General features: G+C 36.9%; 1 protein-coding gene and 1 long non-coding RNA gene across 6 annotated transcripts in view; one reads left to right on the forward strand and one right to left on the reverse strand.

Annotated features, from left to right (window-relative positions):
• Positions 1-2,760: 2,760 nt before the first annotated feature.
• Positions 2,761-26,298, reverse strand: part of Jvl (javelin-like) — a 62,788-nt gene continuing 39,250 nt past the window's right edge. For 3 of the 5 annotated variants that reach the window (XM_064119163.1, XM_064119165.1, XM_064119164.1), the window contains 4 exons: positions 9,507-10,811; positions 9,311-9,409; positions 8,452-9,153; positions 2,761-5,344 (listed from right to left, as the gene is read on the reverse strand). In XM_064119163.1, the coding sequence (XP_063975233.1) occupies positions 5,036-5,344; positions 8,452-9,153; positions 9,311-9,409; positions 9,507-10,811 (2,415 nt within the window). In that variant the 3' untranslated portion in view covers positions 2,761-5,035. Of the gene's footprint in view, positions 5,345-7,236; positions 9,154-9,310; positions 9,410-9,506; positions 10,812-26,298 lie in introns of all 5 variants that reach the window. The other 2 variants (XR_010298785.1, XR_010298784.1) reach the window with 2 other exon arrangements.
• LOC135161529 (uncharacterized) lies at positions 5,338-10,155 on the forward strand. The gene is made up of 2 exons (XR_010298793.1): positions 5,338-5,607; positions 5,864-10,155. It is a non-coding gene; the product is annotated as an uncharacterized LOC135161529 (long non-coding RNA).

Below are 26,298 nucleotides of genomic sequence, written 5' to 3' on the forward strand. Positions count from 1 at the left end.
AGAAAAGACGTAAATATCTCCACTAGAATTTTACCCCAAGGATTTATGAAATTCTATTGCGGGAAAATTAATTTTTCAAGAAGTTCTATCGACATTTCCCTGACAACAGACAACGTCCAGAGAAATTCCTGAAAATATCCCTGAAATATTCTAACTCATCCAACTGTCGGCACATTCCAGTCCTCAAGCCCATGAATTATTCACCATCAACAGCTCTGATTGCGATCGTAAAAACCATATTTCCTCGTGGCAAATCCCCTTAATGACGTTGGCAATGCGGAAAAAAAAATAGGTTGCGGTTTTGGTATTTAATTCTGGACACGAAGTGCCAATGAAACCTGGAGACGCTAGGAAACTGAATATGGTATAATGCATGTGTGTCGGAGTGAAATAAAATTACGAAATCGTACTTGACCTCAAACTTACCGAGGCGCCTTGATCGATATGACACGTATAAGTGGCCACGGTCGTACCAGAAAGTTACTTGTTTATTTATTTGAATTCTCATGAGATACGAGTGACAACACAAATGACATGATAAAACGAGTGATGCAGTGCTGATGACCCGGGGAAGGTCCCCGGGAAGTCAATTAACTCTTGACGTTCAAATGAATCGTTTCGAGTTAGGGGAAAACGAGAGGAAAAGGTAGAAAAAATTCCACTCATTTCTGGCTTGTAATTTGTTCCTTTTTTTCACAGGAATTGAGAAAGTCAATATTGGCAGAATATCTCTTCCTCCGCAAGGACAAATTCACTGGATTCTTTCCACGCGATTGCAACTCTCGTTTATGCGTCATTGAGTGATTTCGATTGGTTTGTCGATGGATTTTTATTGTAAATCGTGATTATGCTTTTCATCGCATTAAATTGCTTGTGACCTCCTTCAGTTTAGCTCGTTTAAGTCTGAACTAATCGGTAATAGTCGATAATGACGTTTGGAGACTGTTTGAAGGATTAATTTAATTGTATTAATTTTATTTCCATAAAAAATTGTCTTGAAAAAGTCAGACGTCTTGAGAAAATGATTTTTTTAATTTATTACACTAGAAAAATATCACTTACTGTGAAAATAAGTAAAACGATAACGAGTTGGAGTGCTCAGAAAATAAACTTCTGACATGTCTAGATTCATTCGCTATTCGCAGAAACTATTTCTCGAATATTTCTGTAACTCCTACGTTTTTTTTTCATATGCAATTTTATGCATAACGAATAATCGTCTTTTGAATTTTTTCTAAGAATTCAATGATTATGGAAATAATTGCGGAGTGGGTTTCCCATTCATAGTCAGCCTCGGTAGTGTCTCAAGGAAAATATTTTAAAAATATCCCCGAAACTAGTAGATACAGAAAAAAAGTCAGACAATGCTGATTTTCGATAAGCCTTTACATGAGAGTTTGGATCATTTTCTTGTTTAAACGAAATTTGCTTGACATCGCGGCTGGTGACGTTCACCAAAACGCTCCACGTGATTTAGTGCTGATTAGATTCTGGCCGATAACGATCGAGAAATTCTTGAGTTTTTACGGTGGACGATTGCCAAAAGAGTGATCTTCTACGTGAAAAAAATTAATCGAAATGCTTGGTGCGGCCCTAACGGATCCTATTCACTTGTCGATGAGTATCTGAAAATTCTTATCCCCTTTCATGTAAAATCATTGAATTTTTTCCTGGCGTCTACGTCATTGAATCATTTTAATTGAATTACTCAGACATTTCTATCGTATGATGTTGGTCGCCTTCTGCGATTCAGGCTGTTTATCTCTCAGGCATAAGAGATTACAATCGATATTATTTCTTTATTTCTGTATTCGGACATATTTTGATGATGGATTTTTCGATTGATATGAATTTCATTTTACGTTCCAACCTTCTGTTATCGACGTACCTCTTGGTCCTCCACGAAAGGCGAAAATAGAAGTGCTGTCATTCCAAAACGATCAACAAAAAGTTCCTCGAAGCGATATGTTGCCTCCAATGAAAGGACCCATAAAAATTCTCAGCTTCTAAATGTCCAATATGACTATGAATTCAGACTAAAATATATAAAATCCTGTTTTAATTATTATCAGTGCACGTGTGACCACAAACACCACACGATATCGGAACAACGCGGAAATTCCGTCAATGACTGATTATACGTTTGGAGCAATAAAAAAAATGATAAATAGAACACCTGATGTTACCTTCGTCATCATCATTCTCGTAGCATCCCACACAATTGTTTTTTATATTCCTCCCTCTCTAAATAAAACGAGTCCTTGGTGCAGTTTGAGGACACTTCCAAGAAAGATCCTGAGACAGTTCGAGTCGCAACGAGAATAATACCACAGTGTAAAATACAAACAATTTGCATGAGAAGACAAATAGCAATAATAAATGCCAAAAACATAATTTTTTCTTCACTTGATTTACGTAATTTCATTTTTATTCATTTTTATTCACTTTTATTCATTTTATTAATATACTTATCACGTTATCGCACATTTTACACGTACTCCTCTGTATTTCCATAATTTATGTACACGGATTATCATAGTTTTATAAATAAAACTCTCACAATTCATTCGTTAACTATCCACAACTGTTACCTAGTAATCCTTCATTTTAAATTTCAATGAAATTTAACGTTATTATCTTAACATTGTTCTCTCATCGTACACTCATTAACACATCCCTGGAGTGCATTTTTCAAAATCCTAGAATATTAAATAAAAAAGAGGGGAACATTTTCAGTTGACAAACAAAATAAATCTCATAAAAAGTTTTGGATAATTTCATTCGACATTTCATTGCAATTATATTCGTATAAAAATAATAGTCTCCAGTGACAGACGTCGTAGTTACAATATCTGAGCATATTTTCCATAACTCCGGTTGCAATAGCCATCACACGATGGCATTAAACGCAAACAAAACCTTTTTTGAATTCGGTTTTGAAGGGGTGAAAATTGAGAGATGAAACGAATTTATTTGTAAAATAATTAGTCTCAAAATAAACCGCACAATGCTTCGCCAATATTTCATGATTTTATGGCTTGCAAAAATTTGTTTTTTCCTCTGCGCCTACTAACTGTCAAGATATCTGTTAAATAAATTGCTAATAAATTTTCGACACATCTCCCTTCCCCCCTTCAATACAGAATTTCATTTGCAAACGCTAGAGTCATCAGTACGTGTAACTCTAGCGAAACAAAACCGAGTGGAAGAGAAATAAAGAAAAATTACATAATCATAAATTATAATCATGAATTAACTGCCTTAGGCATTTCCTAATTAATTATTAATCCCTCTAGTCACTCAATTATCATCTGTCATTTTTTTTCATTTCATTCCACTCAATTTTACAGGAAAATTTCACTTCACAAAAAAATTCATCAGGCACTAACGTAATAAGTAATGTCCTGTCAGTCCTATTAGCTTATCTATGTTAATCACAAGTTAGTGACCATGTGTACACGTACCGACGCTTGAAGAAATCTCACACGAGTCTTTGTAATTGATATTCTAAATCCCTATTTAGACAATAACTGATCTTGATTACATCATTTTAAAAAGAAAAAAATTAACAAGTCTTTCGGGATGTTTATATATTGTTTTTTAAATAGATACTGAATGAGCTTCAAGTCGAGAGTCATCGTGAGATCTGATCAAACTGTATGCACAGTCTTAATTTATTATAAACTAGATCACAGGTAAATCCTCTGTGATATTCGGCTGAGTTCAAAAATCGTCAGATTTTACACTTTTAACTTTTCATTGAATCTTTCATTCTTTGATAAATATTTTCAAATCTAATGAAGATGGGGAAATCTTTCAGTACATTCTTTGAGAAAAAAATAGAGCTACAAAAAAGATTTCAATGAACAATTTGCTATCGCGTATGGATTTCCAGCTATTTTTCAAATCTGACGTTCAGGTGACATGCACTCATTCATTTTTATACTTTTATCATTTTCTTTTCATACTTGAAGCAGGAAGCCTCTTAGCATTCCATTTAGACCCTGGAATGATCCTACACATAAAAATAATTTCTATCTGCCAGAGATGAAAAATAGTTCATAAAATGATAGTGGTTGGGACTTGATGTTCTTGATTTATCCTTTCCTTCTCACTCTGTCGGCTTCTCTGATATGTACAAGACTAAATATATTTCTAAATATTCCCTCCAGACTCCCCCCTATTAATCTCGATAATTAATTCATAATTCACTCATTGTAACAAACAATTGTACTCAAGTGTCACAATCCTAACAATGCATCTACATCAAAATATTAATAATAAATAATAATGAGATAATAAATCACAAATGCTCATTGGAATGCAATAAATTGCATTATCTCCTGACAAAAAAAAATCAACGATTCCCGGCGCTTTCCACCAGTTTCTACGCACATTTAGATTGAAAGAAAAAATTATTTACAAGTTATTACAAGTATCGTTTACTTAGGACTTTATAATTTAATTGAATTATAAAAAATTTAACTAAGCACAGACAGACACAGCCTGATTGAAATAGAAAATGATGTTATGTGTTTTTTTTTATCAGCTAGGATACAAAATGCACGTGGATTCAGACTGAACGAGTTTCAGTAATTTCGAGGTATTTAGGGGTCAAGGAATACAAAGTTTGCGCGGCAAACTGATTCCTGAATGAGTCTTATTATTTCAGTTGTGATTGAAGTGGTAGAAGGAGGAAAGTTAATTTATTTGTGAGAATTTTTCGTGGAAAACCTATGGACCTATTGATTTCGATTATTTTGACTTTCGGTTTACATTAATTAATTGCCTCCCTCTTCCACTCCAACCTCATAAAAATGCAAATGAAAATAGATTTTTGTTGATAATTTTGAGTGTTCTCACGTGTCAATTTGTTAATATCATTAGAATTGTCACGAATAACCTAATTGTCGAAATTATCGTTGGTAAATTCAAGGCTGTCCTTGGAAGCTCTCAAATTCGTTGAAAAGAATGTTTTTGTAAGTGTTTGAGTTGAAGTGCTGATTGCAGATAATTTCGTTCACTGTATGATGTTTTATCCTTCGCTGAAAATTGGATGGCACTCGAGCGAATCGCATTCGGCAAGTGCCTCACCGCCTCTCAGTGGAAATTCACCAGTGGAAAGGCTCTCAGCTGCCATTGCTGATGATTCAATGCTATCAAAGTAGGAATTTTGCCAGGCGGATGGTGGACGAAATCTCCTTGTTGGTGAGCCAATTATGAATTCGATTTTTGTTGAATCGTTGAGGGATGAATCCTGATTCAATGAGTCTGGATAGAGTGATGACTCACTGTGACGGAAACTGGTTGATGAACACCAGGAGGTTGGGGGATCAGTGAGGGCCTAGAAAAGTTATTGCACTCTATTAATCATCGTTGATGAATCGACACAGGTGTCAGTGATTTATCATCATAATTATCAATTTTTTATGGCTCTTATCGCTTAATTTATGCATTCAACCTTCTTGCGCAATGTGAAACGCTCGAGAATTCATGGTTTTACCACATAATTTTTCTTTTGTCTATACTCATTAGTTTTGCTTTTTTAGGTCTTGAACATGGAGAATTACAGATGTATTTATTACAAGAATAATTTTGCAGAATCGGGTGAGCGATCTTGGATTCTTTAGTGAATATCTCGAGAATGAAAAATTTTACACACATTGTTTAAGTACTTATTAGCTATCAATTTAATCTTCATTCCAGTCATGAATAAAAAATTATCTGCAATTTATTGAGTTCATTATTTTGTAATAGTTTAAAAGAATTCGATTTACAATTTTATGTTATTTATTCTCGAAACACTTGTGGATTAATTTTCTGAGTTTTCGCCTTTGATTAACATTTTTCATTCTCATTTAAGATTGCATTATCTTGAAGAATAAATTCGAATGAATAGGTGAGGAAATATGTTCATTCAACTGCAAAATGTCTGAGATATAGACAAGTCCTAATAATTGTAATCATAGTTGCTCGACGAACCGCAGGCCAAGCAGGTAAGCGTGTGGTCGATTAAGAGAGTTATACATTGCTCAATTTTCTTGTTCCTCAAGTGCAAAAAAAAATCGGTAATTATCTCACTTTTCTACGTCCGTATTGTCAAGCATTCTTGGGGGGATAAATGCAGCAAACCAAATCATAATTCAGCGAAAATAATCAGCAAGGTAATAAAAACCAGAGGCAGAGATGTTAAGAATTTTTAGGAAGGGAAGAGTGACAGATATATCCAGCAATTTCGTGCTGTGGTCAACGAGGATGGACAAACAAAGAAGACAAAGTGGTAAGTTATAACAAAACATCATGCAGACGACAAAAAATATTCTGTAATGAAGGAAATAAAACTGACGATTTTATACTTGTTATTACGTAGATATTTGTGGAGCTATAAATTTACAGGAAAAAACAATAAAATATTTGCTGTAATTTACGAAAAAGTCCCTTGAAATTTACAGGAAATGTTTCCTACTTAATTTGAGAATCTACTTCACTTTGAAATGATCGAAGTGTAGAAACCAAAGAAATAATATTTTCCAAATCAGCTAATGTTTCATAATCTAGGAAACTAATGGGATCTTCGGTCTGATGACATTTTGTCCATTTCTACTTGAAGTTATCGTCCCAGAATTCATTCAACATTCTCTTAAGCACTCATTCCAAGAAAGTGCCAACCCAAAGAGCAATGAAATTGTGAAATAACTTTGCATTTTTCAAATCTTCGAGTGTAGTTTATTTATTTATAACGACTTATGGATTTTGTCGCCCATATATTTTGATAAGACATGCAGGAAATCCTGTAGACATATTAAAAAAAATATCGATTCAATAATTTGTGTCAAGAAGAATCTCAGCAAATTAAATTTATCGAAAAAAAACTGATTCTTCAAAAAATCCGATTGCTTATAAAGAAAAATAGATCACTTCACATTTTCATTACTTGCGATTCCGCAGCGAAAGGGTAAAACCATTTACAACAACAATTTTGCTACCAGCCTTGGATTCCGACACATTCATGGAAGTGCAACCAATAGTCAAAATCGACTTAAAACTGTTTACCATTTTGCTGCTGAATACAAAGAAAAAAATCAATTCACCAACAGGAGATACTACCTCACTACAGGAGACTGGAGAATGCTACTAGAAGTAATCCTATCGTAGGCGAAGCTTCACTGCATTCCATTATAATAAACTAAAAAATGAAGCGTCAAAGCAAATGATAATAAAAGAAGCATAACTTACGATAGACTGACGGACGCGAGAAGGGGCCATTTTCGGATTGAACAGCCGGGGTTGGAGTCGAACGCACGCTCGCCTGCGCTCCAGTTCAGACATTTCGCTAGTGGTTGAGTAGTCAGTCGGTATTTTTAATTTTTGTTAAATACAAAATTATTGTAATTTCTCAAAATTTAATCTAATTGACGAGTCAGTTGGATTAAATTCCGTTGTCAAAGTCACTGTTGGGGAGTAGGATTAATTTTTTAATGTGAAAAATGAGTAGCTACGTTAAATTGAAGGAGCCAGGCAAGATTTACCCATGGAGTTTTTAGTTGTCATTCATTCTAGAGATATTCCCTTCAAAATTTCACTCAATAAAAATAAATGGCTGTGCAAAACCATTTCATTACCTTCTTTTGAGTGAATTCATCCAGAAAATACTCCAAGAACTTGCAGTGCAGTGGAGTGATGAAGGGGAATTAATTAATTATAATTTCAGGATGAGTCTTTCCACGAATTTTTGCTACATCTACTTCACTATGTATCATTTTCCTACGAAAATTCCGTCAAATTCTTGACAAATATTTTTAAATTCAATAGATAACAACGAATTTTCGTTCAAACGTCCCTCATAAATCTCGATTTATTCTACAAAAAAAAATGTTAACAAGTCTCCTGACAATTCTTTCATGAAAATCTTCTCATCCACCTAAATAAACAAAGTTCGTAAGCAAAATTCTTTTCCACCCAATTTACTTTGCAAAAATTACCAAGCACGTCCCAAAAAAATTTATAATGAATCCTCATCATGAAATTACATGACCCCGTTCCCCTTCTCCACCCTCCTCTTCCCCTTCAAAAACATCCCTCTACAAAAACATCTACACAGAGCAACATCGAAATAGCTCTCCAGGGTATAATTAAAATTAGCTGCCCCTCAGTCCAGCCCTTCCAATAAATGTTATTAATCCAAAGAAATCAACAAGTAGAAACCCGTCTAGATGTAGAATGGCCTTCTTAAAAAAATGTTAATCTCCACATGTTAAAGTAACATTGAACACAGGAGAGCGTAGTCCAGAGTCAGGCCCTAGGTCCCTTCATACTCTGGTACATCGATCCCTCATTCCCTAGTCCCATTATCGACAACTGTACTTTGATTTCCCTCAATACTATCATTAATGATCGATGAATGTTTTACTTCATCCAGGCAGTCCAAAAGTGTTGTTTAGCTGGTCGTACCTTGCCGGTAGTGTCAGTATCAACCGAGGCCCTTGCTAAACTGTGCGATCGTCTTGCTGGTGCAACTGGTCGTCTCGGTACAGTACCACTTTTCATAATCATTCCCTGATGATTAATTCCCTGATAATTGTGATTAAGCCCTTGATAATGATGATTATTCGTTTCTAAGGAATCTCTGGCACGTGATAGTGATGATTTGTTGAGTGAATCACGACTTGAATTATTCCTGGGTAATGATTTACTCAGGGATTCTCTACTCGTATCCTTGCCAGTCTTTGGGAGGCTTTTGCTCAGTGATTCACGACTCGAGTCACGATTTTTCGTCAATGATGATTTTGTTCTGTCATTATTACTCTCACGACTAGAGTCCCTCGTAGGTTTTGTTAATGATTTCAGGGATGTCTTTAGGGATTCACGACTGTCACTTTTTGTGGGGGGTCTTGGTGCTGTTGGCTTGGTACCCGGTAGGGGAATTCTACTTGGTGGACGTCGTCGGGGGGAGGGCTTCACTTCCACAATTTGATGGTGATCTCGAGCCGATTCTGTACTGCTTCCTGGCTCTAGACAGCTTGGCTCACATCTGGGTTCCACTTCCGAGGAATCAGGATCGTTCAGTGGCTCCGTGGAGGGACGCTGTTGCTGCTTCTCCAGAACACGGACTCGAGCGCGGGTACCCTCCAACTCGATGTTTCTTTCCTCCAGCTGGAAAAATTATAGAGAGTTAGGGGGAGACTTTCAGAGGGCTCTGGGGGAGAATTAAAGATGTGTAAAGTGTGTGAGTGCGGTGAGGAAAAAAGTAGGCGAGTAATGACTGTTATTTTACGCTCATAAATTTGTAATATGACGAGGAAATAAATACCTGGTATCGCAATTCGTCGTTCTCCTCTCGAACCTTGTCCAGACGATCTGATAGGGTTTCTGTACTCTTCTTCACTTCGTCTAGTCGGTTTTGCAGGCACTGAAAATTCCAGATTTAATTAGAAGTGAAATTGATGGGTCTAAGAAACATAATTGTAGTTATAGTGAAGTAACGAAGTCAAACCCTGCTCATGTACCTGATTATGGACGGTAGTAGTGATAAGATGTCTCTGCAGTTCCAGAGGCGAGCGTTCCCTGAGAATCGCAGCGATTTTTCCGGAATCAACGTTCTTAATATGAGCTATCCTAGTAGGAGACACGAGAACCGAATCCAGTGCACCCAGTCTGATTCTCCTGGCATGAGCAGCAGCCTCAGGATCGACATCCTCACCCCCCGGCAGAACAGCCCCATTTGCAAGAACATTCTTCTCAATGGTCCTCGTTCTGAAGCGATTCTTATGCGCCTTGGAGCCCACCGAGGCAAACGCCGAAGATTTACTTCTAATATTAACCGAATGTTTGGGGGAAGTGAGTGGAGAAGATGAGACAATACCCACAGGTTTTCTCTGCACCGAAGGCACCACGATCTCCGAGTCCCCTTCGAGGCCAGCACGGAGTCTATCCTCAAGTCCACTCTTGATAGCTGATAGAGCAGCAAGTTCTAGTTGAAGTTCTTGTGCCCTTGTCCTACTGGAGATCGTCTCGGCTTCCAATTCTGCAACCTTATCGAGCAATTGTTCCTTCTCTCGTTTGAGAAGTGTCACTTCGTGATCATTCTCGTAGAGATCGTCTCTGGATAATTCACCAGGGTTATCAGTCACCTTTTTCACAGCCTCCAAAACATCATCGGTAATACCTAATTCATCGGGTGCAACACTTTCAAGTCGTCCCTGAAGTGATTCAACCTCTTCTCGAAGTCTTATTCCTTTTCTATGGATTACATCCAAAAGATTCCACAATTCATCCTCAGCTTCATCGAGAACAGGCTTTGGTGATGCTGGACGTGGTATTGCCGTTGATGCACTATCCTTTGACGATGTTTCTGTACTGAAACCCGAGTCCTGAACTGTTCCACTGTTCTTACTACCACCGCTGTGCGAATTACTACGACTTCTTGGTAATGATGATGACGATGTATCACCATCTCGTGGTGCTATCCTCCTCCTAACCTTCCCCGGCTCCCATTCGCCAATTCTCCGAGACGATGGCGATGATAATGGCAATGGTATATGAGAGGATTGATTTGAGGAGGACATCACGGAGCCGGAAACCGAGGCCGTTGCCGACACTGCCATCTTGTGCCTGAGGTTTGGGAATGTCTCGATAACGAGGTCCCGAAATTCGAGTAGTGCACCGACCTCATTCTGCAGCTCCTGGAGGGCTACCAGGGACTTTGCCTGCTCGCTTATCAAGTAGTGAAAGGGTCCGGGCCGAAGGGGCATACAGTCCATACCCACGGGATCGTTGCTCACCACTACGCCGTCGGTTGGGCCACCGCACTGCTGCAACATGAAGAAAAATGACGAAGGAAAATTAGTTGATTGATCAGTATAAGATATTTACGTTGATTTTGTAAGTTGTGTAAACTAGACTGAGATAAAAATTTATTTAGCCGAGGAGCGATAGCATTGACAGAAGAAAATGTCTTTGAGGAAAGCATTTGTCCAAGATAGGCACTTTCGGATCATCTATGGTCAGGTCTAAATATTAAAGTTGTGCTTAATGGTGTAATTATTATGATTATACGACCTTGACAAAACGAATACGATCGCTATCGTCATTGGCCTAAAAAATAGATATCTTTATTGTTCGAATCTTCATTATCTTCATGATTTCAAATTGTTTTGTCGTCGTTATGAAATGTAGTATTTTCTCATCACCAGCGGGTGCCAAATAATTTTTACTACATGTTTTTCTAATTATCGAGTAAGAAAAATTAAAATAAATACGTTTTCTCAATTTTCCTGAATTCGTTTCCAAGATATTTTAAAAAAGTGAGAATGTTTCCCACCTGATTTAATCTAATTATGTCACTATTTGTCCTATTGTCGGGTTCTTTTCGACAATTAATAAATAAATAACACTTCTGTTAATTTTCCCCCCCATCGAAATGACAACTGAGTAGGCATGGGTACCTAAGTATGACGGGTGAAATCAAGTGACTTTCATATACACGTGAAAATAATTTATGACCTCCCATGCGAGTAAAGCACCAGTACTTAATCGCATACATTCAAAGTTCCCTTGGATTAATGTAGACGGTTTTCACTCGTTTTATTCTTCACGGGTAAGTGTACCAAGTATAATCATTCTCCAATTTCCCGGTTCATTTTGACGCTAATATAATGAAATGTTATTTACAAATTCACTTCGCATCATAAAATTCAATCGCCCCAGAGCTGTATCAGTACCTTTATGTATTTTATTTCAATTTTATAGTAGTCAATGTTTTATTATAAATAAATTTATCTACTCCCCCCTGGGCAATGTTAAATGTCTTAAATTTATCTAATTTCTCGGTAGATCAGGTTTTACAACGCCTCTTACATGAGTAATACGCCAACAGCATTCCTCTCATACGTGAAATCATAATCATAGTTCACGTAATTGATTGCATTTGAAAGTGCAATTTTTTACCATAACGACAATTCGAGGAAGAAGGAAGAATAACGTTATTTTTCATTATTAAAAAATGAAAGTCTTCGCCTCTATTTGAACGAAGAATGAGTCTAAAAGTTCATCAACACAGTAACAAATCTCATTCGTATCCCATGAGAAAAAATTCATTTATCTCTTGAGTTGCGTAATAAATATATTTAACTTATAATGAAAAAAAATCAACAAATTGCATTTCATCGTTCTAAATTGCAGTGTGCCAAGGAATAATTGCAGTCAATTGATTCTCTTTTGAAGGCGAGACTCAAATAGTTGGAGATCTCTTCATACGTTTCAGTGATTTCCTGTCCATTACGCAATGAATAAAATATATTCAACGAGTAATGAATTCATCAAAGGGCACTTGTATAAACAAGAACTATTGAATCAATCGCAGCTGTACTTCAGCTGTTATAAATAAGAGAGGATGCGGGCTCGACGGTTCTTGGGGTAAAGAATTAATCTTTCAATTACATTAAAAAAAATCAAATCGGAAAAATTCTTGTCCGATGTGACAATAATTTTAATATTAAAAAAAAACATAAACAAATTGTAAATTCCGATAAAAACTAAGAAAAAGTCTGTAAAGATATCCAACTGTATTGAAAGTTCTTGAGAATTTTTTAAACACGAGAAATGAACAGTATTTATTTTAATTCCACAGTTGTTTTTATGCCCCTTACTTTCTTCTCCAACAATTACCCCCGACTCATCCACATAAACAATTAAATACCCTATTAACCGAAATAAACCGGATGAACCTCTTAATGTTGTTAAAAAAGTATTTAACGTTAAAAAAAATCGCGTGTTTATTATCTCTCAGTTCTCCACATCACCTCAACACCTGCATCAACGAGTTTCGCAATTCTGCGATTAGCTGTGAAAAAAAAAATTCAATTGCACTTTTTATACCCAGTGAATGTATCGTTTCCTGGGTTTTATTTCACCAGACTATAAAAGACAAAATAAAAATATTCCCCAGTCGTGTTGCCCTCCGAGGGACGATGCAAACGATTATGTCTCGGTTAACAGTCGTCCAATGTTCCCTGAATGGAAAAGAAAGACAAGAGACGAATCCACTTCATCTTCTTTGGTCTCAATATGAATTATTTCACGAACGAGTTTGACACAAAACCCCAGTTTTCTCTTCCCTACACTTTCCTCTTTCGTTTGACTAATCTAGAGACACTGGGAACATGGTTTATCTACATACAAATAAGGGGACGAGGTGTACGTGCAGATTGGTCTAGACGACTCTAGACTGAGGTGAGTTATGACCATGAGGTGTCCAAAGAACGAACCCAAATTTCCCCTTCAATTGAGAGCACGAAGATAATTTTTCTATTCATTCGAGAGCAGATGACATTATTGTTGCTTACTAGTCTGCGTGGAATGATCGACTGTCAGAATTTTGAAAAAACGTTAACAATGTCATTTGAAAATGTCTGTTATCTGTTAAATTGAATTTCAAACGAAGCTCTTCAGAAAAAAATATATATAATGCATATATATATTTATATATTGGTATAAACATAGGTATAAATATATACTATGATTTTGTTTCTATCTGATCTGTTAATTTCTGATTTCGGTTTTAATTCCGGTACTGGAATAATTTTAAAATAATGCCAATGAATCATTTTTTATGCAAATATATTCTTTTTAAATTTACAAATATTCGTTACTATTAGACAATTTTTTAATAGAGCGATTAATAGTGATGTTAATCCCATTGTCGATCATTCAACTCCTCCAGGGCTAGTTGTAACAAGAGAGTACCTTGAGGACCCTCTGAAAGGCAAGGGACGTGCCCCAGGGGCCAGAGCTCACCAGAATTCTTAAATTCCATCCGACTTTGAAATTCCATTGTTCCACCAGTCCACCTTCGCCAGTGATACGACTCCCGAAGACAAAACTGACGAAGATAAAAAAAAGCAAAGTTCAAAGAGGAAAGGAAAAAAAAATGAACCCCTTTTTTTCATCGAGAATGAGAATCAGAAGACATGTATGGTCATCGGGGCATCGAGTTACAGATCCGGTTTCCAGTGACTGAATATTCAGGGGGACATTTGCAATGAGAAATGGGAGATAAGGAATGAACAAAAATCGATCCAGTTCCATTTGCGTTAATAAATCAATTGTCAATGATAGAGGGGGTAAGGACACTTTCTTTAATCAGCCAGAAAATTCTTTGATGGATTGGCCTCGCTCTGGGGAGGAATAATAAAACTCTCAATGACGATAGTCTGTCAGGGGGTAATTTGCGATCCATTTCAACGACCAAACAACCACCTACTGATGCACCATAAATTTTGTTGTTTATTTTGTTTCTAATGGAGACGAGAAGGAGAAATATAGAGTTGGAATGGCACCTAAAGTTTAAAGTTTAAAAAAATAATAAAATGTCGATTGTCGTCCCATTGATAAAGTGATACTCCTGAATTGTTCGAGTCGAGACGCAAACAGTTATTTTATTTATCACATAATATTATTACCTGTACGTCCATTATATCCTCTGTTTTTTTAATTATTTATGAAGATATATAATCTAGAATATTTCCTAGACGAGTAAAATGAGATCTTTCCATTTTTTTCTCTTTTCCACGAAGGTTTCTTTTAATACGTAAAACACTGTCAAGTCTTTTCGCAATTCTCTTAACATCAGATAAATGAGATGAATATTATAAATGTTATCAATCAATTTTCGTGCTCAGGAGGTCACACACGAACACCTCAATCCTCAATAGCTGTTGTTTTTTATTAGCTACTGTCAACAAACGATGATTCACTCGTGTTGACGCTCCCAAAGATATCTGTTATCTGTTCAGTAACTGGTTGAACCCTGTGGACGATGCGTCACGGACATTGAGGGAAGCACGCGAGTGCAACTGATTGTGGGCATTAACGAATATCCAGGAATCTTCATGATATGTCTCGACTTACACCGGGTGAGTGTCTCCTCATATAAGGATCTGTCTGATGCATTGAATCACGTTTGAGAGGGTAGGCGAAAATGTTAGTGCAATGCCCACGGCCTTCTTCCTGTCCACAACGGCAGTATCTTATGGGGAATCCTGTCCGCCTCCGCTGCATGACTCGCTCGAGTCTACGTGCCAATGACCAATAAAACGAATTATCGGAACCGGAAAAAAAATTCTCAACGTTGCGGTGAAATAAATGGAAAAACATTAGAATGAATTTGCAATTTTTTTTTTTATAAATATCTTGGGAGTAAGTAGGCGCCGATGAAGAGGTCAGGAATTTTTTTTTGCGAAGAATTTCACGGTCTGCAAATAAGGTTCGCGATATTTTTATTCGATTCAACGAAATAGTCTCTGAATTATGTCGAAATGTTTGGGGTTTTCTTAATTTTTTGATGAGCTCCAGCGATTTTCTTTAATGACAGAATATTTGCGAAATATCCTACGACAAACAAGATCCAAAAAGAAGTAGGAACATGTATTTTTGGAAAAATTGAAAGATATATAATAGAAAGCCACAAAATTATTGATTTATCATAATCCTTTGGGTTGTGGATCGTAGAAAAAATTGGAGAATTATTTCGACAGAATGTGATGGGCGAAAAAATCTAATAAATTTCTTCCGAGACTCCAGAATAATCGTGAACTACAATAGAAAACTATCCATCAAGGTTCAAGGCCTGCGACCCACGTCCAGTCTTAGAAATCCAAAAGCAATAAAAACAGGAGCTACACTCCTGCGCAATAAGTAGGTGAACAACCGAAAGAGAACACAAGGAAAGGAAAATTGATACACCTCACGTTTTTCCTCGATTTTCCTTTCTCCCTATTTAACAATTTGACTTTTTACTTTCAAAGAGATCCCATAAAACCTCGTAAACATGAATATAAAATGTTCCAAGAATCCTCAACTGGTGTAATTATTTTTTACGAGTAAAAGTTGATAAACGGTTTCTTCCCTCCAAGATTATCCACTGATACAATTTTTTTTCCCCCTCTTGAGATGCTGGGCACCTGGACGAGTGAAAATTTTCGTTATTACAACGTTTGCCCAACGGATGAGTTATAAAGTTGAATATGCAGAAGTTTCAGCTGATTGATCATCCGCTTAACGGATGAATAGCTGGAGATAGGCGTGGCTTCCGTTGGGAAAGTGACACACTGACTCTCGGGGTGATTTTCAGTTAACTCGGGCTTTCTCTGGCACTCTTGACGTCCACCCAGGTTTATCAGCATGGAAACATGATAAGAGTGATGTCAAGGGCAATGGAGATTCACCGAATCGCAGCACAACTGAGCGGAAATTAATGTCTTTAGTATTTTAGTATGGGAGACAGCTCGACGCTGGTAGACATATGGTTGGAGATAATGTGTGGGCTGTACGTGCGTTCCTCAACGGAAATGAAGCCTTTTATGATGACTCGGCGGTCATCGATCTTTTTCATCCGGGATTCACGGAAGGGACCCCGATCCGTGACCTTCATGGAAATTAATCGATGAGATTGATTATTCTGCCGTAATTAATTGCTCGATGTTGGACAGTAGTGAAGGTAAAATCAGCAGCGAATTTCAGACTTTTCTAAACACTTTTCGATGAATATCTCAGACACTGAGGAAGCTAGGAAAATTTCAATGGAACCTTTTTTGTGAAGCTAATTGAGTTCTACAAGTAATGTCATTACAAAAATTCCGCTATCTTCGGTAGATTTCGAGATATTACTCAGAAACTTTATTGAGAGTCTTCATTGTCTTTGTAATAATTTCCTAAAAATTGTGGGACGACGAAAATACCGGGAAAATTGGAAATTCGTCTCATTTTAATCTCAAATATTCCCAATCATCTTCAGCAATAAAAACTACCTCCAAAGCCCCACATCGTGATTGCCTTACATAACATCTGAATCACAATCATTTCCCCTTATTCACAGTACCTTGACGACACAAACTGCTGTAATTACTCAGTAATGACGTGGGACAAAACAAGTTCATTGAACCTCACCCTGGCGCGAGGCCAAGGATGAATGGTTAGATTAATTTTCTAAAAGAACGTTAATCAAATTTTTTTTTTTCCGAATAAAGGCCGAAGCCTCCCTGGAAATTGATGTGCGTGGGCATATTTTTATGAACTCACTGGAAGGTGGTAATTAGTTCGAGTGAGAATGAACGAGGCCGGTGTAGTTTTTTCACTGATAATTTTTTTCCCCTTTTTTATTTTTTCCGACGAAGCCAGTTGGCCTCTGGGGGAAGAGCTTGCGAGCGCCCCCTCATGCCAGGACGATGATCCTTCAACGAGGCGGATTCACCTTGACCCCACCCAAGATGCCGTGACCTTTGCGATTGCTCATGAACCAAATGAAAAGTCTCTTGGTTTCACTACGTGTTGTGCTCACCCATCGCATCAGCCCCGGAATCGTGGGATTATTAATTTTTTTTAATCATTTTTTACTGGGGCAAACATGGAGGACTGAAGAAGTAGGACTTGTCGATGACTTTCCAGAGATCGATTTTCTATCGGGTGGTTATGAGCACATCTTTTGCGGTGGCTTTCACACCGAGTTGGCATAGTTATTCGATGCCATCGTTGAATTTTATCGAGTGACAGGAGAGGGAATCTCGGCGATTCCCACAAAGCCCAGGTAAGACGGCCAAATTGGGCCAAAGGTCGGCCCAAGCTCGGGGTCGATTATATAAAGCGATATCGCCCTGATAGTCAGGAACTACGCCCGGCGGACATTAGGCCGGGGATGGGCCAGCATTTGTCAACGTTAGACCGAGGCTGCCCCAACCTTGGCCGATCCCCGGCCGAATGTCGAACTAAGGGAAGTTAATTTCTTTTCGTGGTAATTAAATATTGACGTGAAATGAGAAAGTTATAATTTTTTATTTACTAATAATTTTGATATGATTGAATTTTGTAAAGGTGTGCGGTGTTAACGAGACTTCTCGACTATTCATGTCATTCGTTAGGTATTAACGAATGGCGTTAGTATATAAGAAGCCTCTTTAACTGCAATTGAATCGTTTTGTCGGTGCGGTGAATCAAGATGAATCAACTCGACTTTGCGAGTAAATTTATGCAGTTCTAAGGAAGGCGGTGAGATTGTCGGGAATGGGAGAATTTTTCTGGTGATCTTAGCTTACTTCGCAGAAAAGCTCTTTTTTATTTTTGAACTTTTACCGGCGTGCATTATTATTTATCATGGCTCCCTGAATTAATAATCCACTAACCATTATCAATTCCTCCTTTCATTACTGTACGACAGCTTTCTGATCGATATCTCGGAATCTATGGAAGATAGCAATTTTTTTATCATAACCTTTTTTGTAGAGCACTTCGTGTACTACAACAAATGTCATTACAAAAATTTCGCTATCTCTCTCAGATTCCCAGATACAGCTCAAAAACGCGATTCAATGATAAGGGAATTTATCGCGTTTTGCCACTTCGCTACCGAATCGTTTAAAAACGTTTGGAAAATATTTTATTCTGTTACATATTCAAACACATCATCGTCTTTCTCACAAATAAAATTTTCCCAACGAATCAACTCTAATCCCCTGAACCTCATCGCACCCTTTCTCATCCGCGAAAGTTACGATTATCACGGAGCACACGCAACATGCAACAGACAGCCCTCCCCCCCCCCCATGTTTGCATAATCATCCAAAGACGGGAAACTGCATCCTGTTATGGAATTTATTGACTCCAGCATCAATATAAGGAGAGATCAACCGACAGCCAGCTGCCATCGCAAACTGATCATCGGCCATGGACCCGTTACTCAACCGTGATCCCAATTCCTCCTAAAATCCTCTTTACATCGAATTAATAATCCCCGACAGGAGTGAGTATGCATGGATAATCCATCAATATTGGCCCCCCAGATTAGACAGATCCGATCAGATCGAGCAAATCAGAATGACACGAATGAAAATCTCAGGTAAAAAACTTAAAAGTGTGTTAATTTTTTTTAATCCTTACCTCAGAAAGAAATAGTGTGAACTGCCTGAATATCCTTAAAGTAAGATCGGTCAGTAACGAGTCTCTACACCGCATGAATCCACTAGCATTCCAATTAATCCTCGATAATCGGTGAAACGTGACTGATGGAACCGAACACCAAGACCCCCCCTAACATTTCCTCATTACATGTTCACTATCAAATTCCATTCAGAGGTTGTAAATAACATCACCCATCAAAGGATCATAATATTCTTCACGAATTCATTGATCAAGAAACTCCCAGTGACTAATTCATCCGAATACTCCAATTAATTCCAGTGAAAGTATTCCAATCATCAAAAATAAAATACAATCTTCATACCATCATTTCACGGTTCATCAAACAATCATCTTGTAATTGCAATTAACCCACAAGTACACGAAAATTAATTATTAATTCAGCCACATATCATTCATTTAATTAAACTCAACGTATATCTCCTTAAATACCCCAGCGAAAGTTTCACCAGGGGAATTAAAAAATATTAATCGCTTAAGAATTAAGTTTTCCATGTTCATCATTCTTTGAACTGATTGCAATTGCCCTGAGAGCCATTAAAATATAAATGTTTATTTATTCACCAATTTTCCATAAATATTTTATTTTATTCAACTCCATCCGTTAATGATCATTCTTTTTCCTTCCCTTTATGTAATTTAAATAAATAATTTCCCTCCCTCTCCAATGAATAACAAACGTAACGTGTTTCTCTCGAATGCAACTCGTGATGAATTAAATCGAAATCGAAAGTTGACATTTTGCGTCAACGGGATGGAAGTGCGAGAGAAAAGAATCAAGAGATAACACGTAAAAGAAGAAAAATAAAATAAAATCATTCAAAAACTCATGAGAAAGGAAGTCAAGTGAAATGGAGAGTGGCCCGATTGTATCGAGATATCGATACAGTCCCGTGGGTTTGTTAATTCGTTCAACCGCGAAGCCATCGCTTCTCGTGCTTTAATTAAATCGCACACGTATTGTCATGATAAACAAGGGGACGGGCTAAATAAAAAATAACAGAGATAATGTGAATAGTTCACGGATAGTTTAATTAATCGTTTTGCAAAGGGAGAAGGAGGTGTTTCGTGATGGGTTGTAGGAAGTACTTGGGGGCATGGAAAGAGATAAGGGTGGAGTCACGGGACCTAATTTTGCCGCACCTCAGTGCTTTCTGGGTATTTTTAAGTCGTCAATTCTCATTGCCATGTGCTTATTATTCACTCAGTCCAGCGGTTGAGGCCATCGTTGGCAATTAAATTTTTTCATGCTTCAGGTAAGTGAGTTTTGTGGAGGCCTTAATTGATGAAGAGAGGATAATACTGGCTATTTATTTTTCTTAAGTCTTGGGAAATTCACTGACTATTGAGAACAATGGAGGCTTTTGAAAAGTTCTTACGGCAGGAACATCGTAGCTTTAAAATATTTAAGAACAAAATATTTTTGTGTGAAGAGAATATGATTTTTTGGGGGGGAGAGAGCAACTGCATTAATTTATTTATTCATTTTTAAATTTTTTTCTGGGGCAGCATCATCTACTGGGACCCTCACGCTCCTGGTGTCACGAAACCGATGGCTATAAAATTAAAAATCAATAGAAAGGGACTGGCTGTTAATTAACAATAAGGAAACGACATTTCAAACCCACCCAGACACTTTGGGAATCTGAATAATTTTATATTTTTCATTTGAAACTAAAAAAATAATCAATAAATTATAATTCAACCCAATATCCTCTGAGAAATTATTTCTGTGTTATAAAAAAATTATTTTCGCCCTTGCGATGACTTTCAGGGACTGACAATGGATCTTTGAAATGTTATTAATGTATGACACTTTCGAAATCATAACTTTGAGATTTTTTTGAAGTCTCAAATGAAGCTATTGACTGAAGACTCTCTTCCTTAAATTTCGATCATCACGATTTACAGAACGTTACATAACAAATAATCCCCATAAACTTTCTATCTGCCAGTGCTGCACTCGATGGGATCAGTTTCTCTGACATCAGTACTTTCAGCGTTTGATTGAGAAAAAGCAATGGGTTTTGGCGCAATAGTTCCCGCGATATGTGACAAATTGATTTTATCAACTAGAAAGTTTCCCATTCGTATACCGAAAACTACTACGACTGAATGGATCTATTAGTTTTTTTTTAATTCAGGAGCCTATTTTTCCTGTCATCGCGCACTGAAGGCGAGAACATTGTGATGTAGGTGTTCTCGCTCCAAGAGCTAGAGTCTCCATAATTTAACCAACAATGACTGAACAAAATTTTAATAATAATTCCAACGCTCCAAGAATTTTTTAAGAAAAAAAAAAATTGAAAACAAAAATTATTTCGTAATTATTATCACCAAAAAACAAATGCAATCCAATCAAAGGCCACTGTCTGATATGAATGTCCTAAGTAATTACCAATTATTTATGTTAATAATGTATTTAGTCTCGAAAATATATTGTTACTGTAATTTTTTAGACACTTCCGTCGTAGTTGAAAATGTGATTGTAATATTTCTCGGTTATTCATCAAAAGTTGTTTCAAATTTTATGGGAAGATTTTACAGTGAGACGGTCTGTTTCAATTCTCTGTTCAGTTTCTATTTCAATTTCCTATTGAGATGGTAAAGTACGTTTGCGGAAATTCATTGGGATCGCTCGATTGATTTCACAAGGATTGAGTAAGTCCTGTAACAAACGTAAACAACATCCGGTGGAGGCGAGTGATTATAGGTGACTTTTGTAACGATGATAAATATGGAGAGTAAAGCTTGGGTAATTGTGGGATTAGGACATTCATTCCTTTGACAGGCAAAGGGAGTTGAACATGCCAGTGATGCGGGAGTCTTCCGGGATATTTTTTGGAAAGCGATGAAAAACTGACGGAGACAGGTGGAACTGTCCCTTTACAAGATGATTAACACTCCAGACTCAAACATTTCCCCTTTGAAATTCATAAATTGTTTTGAATAATTAAATCCTTCGCAAGAAAATAAGTGAAACAACTCAAAAAAAATTAAAGTAAAATAAAATTGAATAAATCCAATTTTTATTGACCACGAACGAACCTTTTTTTCTGCGTAGCATTGGACTCTGAAAAAAAATGATCAACACTCCAGTCGTTAAAAATAATTGGAGTAAAAAATGTGGAATAATTAATCAATCAGTCTAGGCCCCTGGGAATTACATAAAACATCGCATGTCCATCTCCTCCCAAACGTCCACAATTTTCCAGCGATAAAACTCCACATTTAACGAATACTCCAAAGTAATCCTTTTGTAACAATTGCGAAATTAAATTGGCCCCTTTCCACGTACCACAAGGACTTATTGCACACTGGATTTACGCAACTGACAAGAAGGAAAAAAAGGCCGAATGAATAAAAGAAGAGCAGAATATTATTTGCCAACTGCTTTCACCCTTTTTGCCACTTGGCGAGAAGACATTCCAGCAGATCGAAACAATTCTGATCTCCATGAATGAGGCATTCCAGATGCCCTAAAAATGTTGGATCATCATCGTCGTCAGCAAACACGAAATATTTATCGTCAGCCGACGAAGACAAACGCTTTTTTTTGTTACGATACGGTTATACCGCCTTCTCGTCAGTGATTTTCTTACGGGATTTTTTTTTTTCAAAACCCAACGTATGCATACCACATGTGTATACGCTTCTAGCTGAGCTGCCCCGTGTTCAGGATGTCTTGAAGAATGTTTACAGAGTGCACAAGAGCGCATCACATATATACGCAAAATAACTCCGATGCGGATGTTACACACCATGTGAGATTGCAGTTGAGTGTTGTTCGATGTAAATTAAATTCTGAAATTTTTTTACTGACGGTGTTCATTAATTTATACTTGAGAAACGACGAAATCCGCTAGTGATGGTTAATACAGTTAAGTGAGAGAAAAGTGTTTAGGGATTTTAAACAAAGTTCAATGTGTCAGATCCCGAGAATTGTGTACGGTACTCGTTCATTAGGACTGTGCAGAGGAAAAAAAAACATTGGATGTAACTAAATTGTTTTTGAGTTGAAATTTTCCGAAAAAATATTGTAGATGATCCCAGCAATTTAGGACTTTTTTATGAGGTAATTGAGTTTGAAATTAACGGAGGTTTTCGGGGGAAAAAGTGATAGAAAAAATTTGGAGGCAAAAACGACTATGGAATGCAATTTAAAAGACGAAAAAATCGTATAAAATGAATGGAATTTCGAACTTTTAACTATGAAACTCCGCGATACCTCATGAAAATTAAGATGCACTAAAAATTAAACAAAATAACATCAGAATTTAGCAAATTATCGGGAAATACTTATATCCAGGGTAATTTGAAGCAACAAATTATTGAAAAACATGAACGTCTGGAGAGTAAACTATAGCCTTGACCCAGTAACTCAGAAAAAAGGGTTTACAATTGGCAGTGTAAATTTTGCCTCGAGATGTCATGAATTTCATCGGGGGTGCCAGCCAGCGTGACTGACGCTGATATTCATGACGTGCAGGTAACCATAACCGAGATTGTGATGCCGATGTACCTCAGGTTAAGCACCAAAAGTCCAACAGATATCTGGGCACTTCGTGTCAAATGAAAAGTTTGTTAGTATCGATCAAACAATCCTGCGTGCTGCGATGGAATCTCCATCGTTGAATTGCTGAGGTTCGTCATGACAGTCAAGGATTTCTACTTTCGAGGGGGCTGAGCCCCACAAGAATAACTGTTTTTACGAGAACACTACGAGTACGGAGATGACTGAAGCATAAATAATTCAATGTAAATGTGCACCGAATATATTTGTCCCAGTTTTCGGTTCAATTTATTCTTAAAACTTTCGTCAACTTCGGTCTGAGAGTTTTTTCTCATTAAACTTTTAAATTTGGGGAGGGAACAAATTCATGGACATTGGGAAAAAAAATTATTTGTTGATAAATAAATTCATGTGCACATTAAAAAATACTTTGTAGAAATTTCTAATAAATAATTGATTTTATAAACAATATTCCATCGTATGATGTGATGTTAACACCGAAATTTCACACCGAAAACGGTGTGAACTGATATGGGCACCGAGTGCTATTAATTCAGAATAATTTTTACAATGTGATGATGAATATTGAAGATTATTTATAAAAATACACGGTCTCTATGTCTAATATGTCAATGAATATCCTCGACAAAAAAAAAACAAGTTCAACTCTGAAGATCTCATTTTCAAGCATTTGAAAGCCCCTGAAGACTTCCCGAATTAAAATTAAGACTTATGAAGATCCTAAACCAAGAAATTTCACTTTTCCATCATCTCATTAAATAATCCCCCCTTTTTCCGCGATCTGAATGAATTAAATAATGAGCCCTCACGTGTCGTGTAGTGTTTTCATATCCGGACGTCAAAAATTCCTATTCAATGAAAAATAAAATTGTCCGCGTCGTAATTATCCACTGATAAGCTCAAGCAATCATATGAGAAAGTAAAACACTCTCAAATAAGCTTCCTAGTTGTGCCATTGTTCAGTGAAAAATAGTTAACAATTCATTCCTGAGTGCATGGGGTCAACGTCCAGGAAGTATCTGGAGATCGCGCGTGCTCTCGATGCATTGAATATTTCTATTTTTCATTTACATAAATTTTTCACCAACTTCCGCAACAAATGGCCAGTTCACAACCAACAAGTGACCAGTCAGCAATTCGCATGATAAGTTAGCACAACTCGATGACAGATAACGACTGGTTTATCAAGCTAATGTACCTCGCCTTTACCTTGATGAAGGTCGTGGTGAGCAAACACGAAAAAATAATAAATTAGAGGAAGACGAGATAATGAAATGGCCTGATGACAGGAGACAGGTCTTTGCGTGACAGGGTGACGTCAGAAGATCCATTACAATGAATATTTTACCCGAAAACCACTGGGATTCCTCGGCAATTTGCAAAATGGCAAATACATCAATTGGAAAAATGGCGATGGGTGACGAGTGCGATTGAATACTTGACATAAGTCAGTTGAGTACGTGACACCAAATGGGGTCACAGGATGCGACTGATTGACAGTCATATAGAGCTGAATCATAATAGGCTAGTTATGCATGCAGTCACCTACATTGTTAAGTGCCACGTAAATTATATTTATTTTTTTGAGTTATTAAATTTAATTAATAGAGAAAAAGTCTCAATATACGCGGAAAATTTTCCGTAAAAAAACCATGGGCAACTCTTGCGGTTTGGCAGTTAGGGAAAAAATTACTCAAATATCCAGGACAGTTCACCATTGTCAAAAAAAATTATTTTCATACGTAAATAATTTTTGTTAAACAGTTAAAAAATTGTACTGAGCTATTCAGTAATTTCGGCTGTTTTTTTTTTCTGTCTGTGGGCACCTTTCACAGAAAAAATTTCCTTTTTTTTAATTTTAGGGAATGATTTGTGGAATTGGAAGTTGAAAATGATTTTCTCTAAAACTTCAGCATTATTTTGAAAGTATTTTGGAAGTACTGGACACCCTTGAATTCAATATAACATGTACTTAAAAGTTCTCAAGTCCCTTTCCCTCCTAAATCCAATGAAATCTCTAGCACTTTTGAAATCCAGTACTGATCCACCCATGAAATTTCAATTTTCCCAACAATGAATCACCTTTAATTGGAAATTTTCCCACATTTGAATGCCGACGCAATCCCTATCCCCTGAAAACTATGACCCCACGATACCTTAAGAAATCCACTAAATTAATCGCTCACGAGGAAAAAAACAAACCGATTAAACCCCGTTAGATTGATATTATTCATCCAAAAAATAAATGAATTTGGCCCAAAAAATTTCCCCTTTTCAAAGCCGTCATCACCGCAAATGCTTATATTTTCCCTATACATTTTCAAAATCCCCGATACCCATAAATAAAACCGAATTTCATAAGCTCGTGATGCATAGCCCGATGATTTATGAATCACAGGAAAACACGAACCGATCGCTATCCCCAAGAACACGATCCAGTGAGTTATATAATTCCCTGTTTTTCATGTATACATGTATAAACAGTAAATAAAAAACTGAGATGCGAGGACACGAGTGTTATCCACATACCGACCAGATATATATCATTAAACACAATCCGATCGGAGATCAGATGTGGCTGCGATAATGTAATGAGCATTCAATCATAATTGATTTTTTTAAATTCACTCGATAGTCGATGAATGTCATTTGTCACCATAATATTTTTTTTTCTTCAACTTTCTACCAGTGAAAGGTATAATCTCCTGATATTACTCATTGTCGACGCACAGCGAAATGCTCGACAAAGATTGGCAGTAATTATCCCACGTTTATGATGATATCGTCGGGATGAAGAG

Source organism: Diachasmimorpha longicaudata, chromosome 4 (assembly GCF_034640455.1).
Source record: "Diachasmimorpha longicaudata isolate KC_UGA_2023 chromosome 4, iyDiaLong2, whole genome shotgun sequence".
NCBI classification, from domain to species: domain Eukaryota; kingdom Metazoa; phylum Arthropoda; class Insecta; order Hymenoptera; family Braconidae; genus Diachasmimorpha; species Diachasmimorpha longicaudata.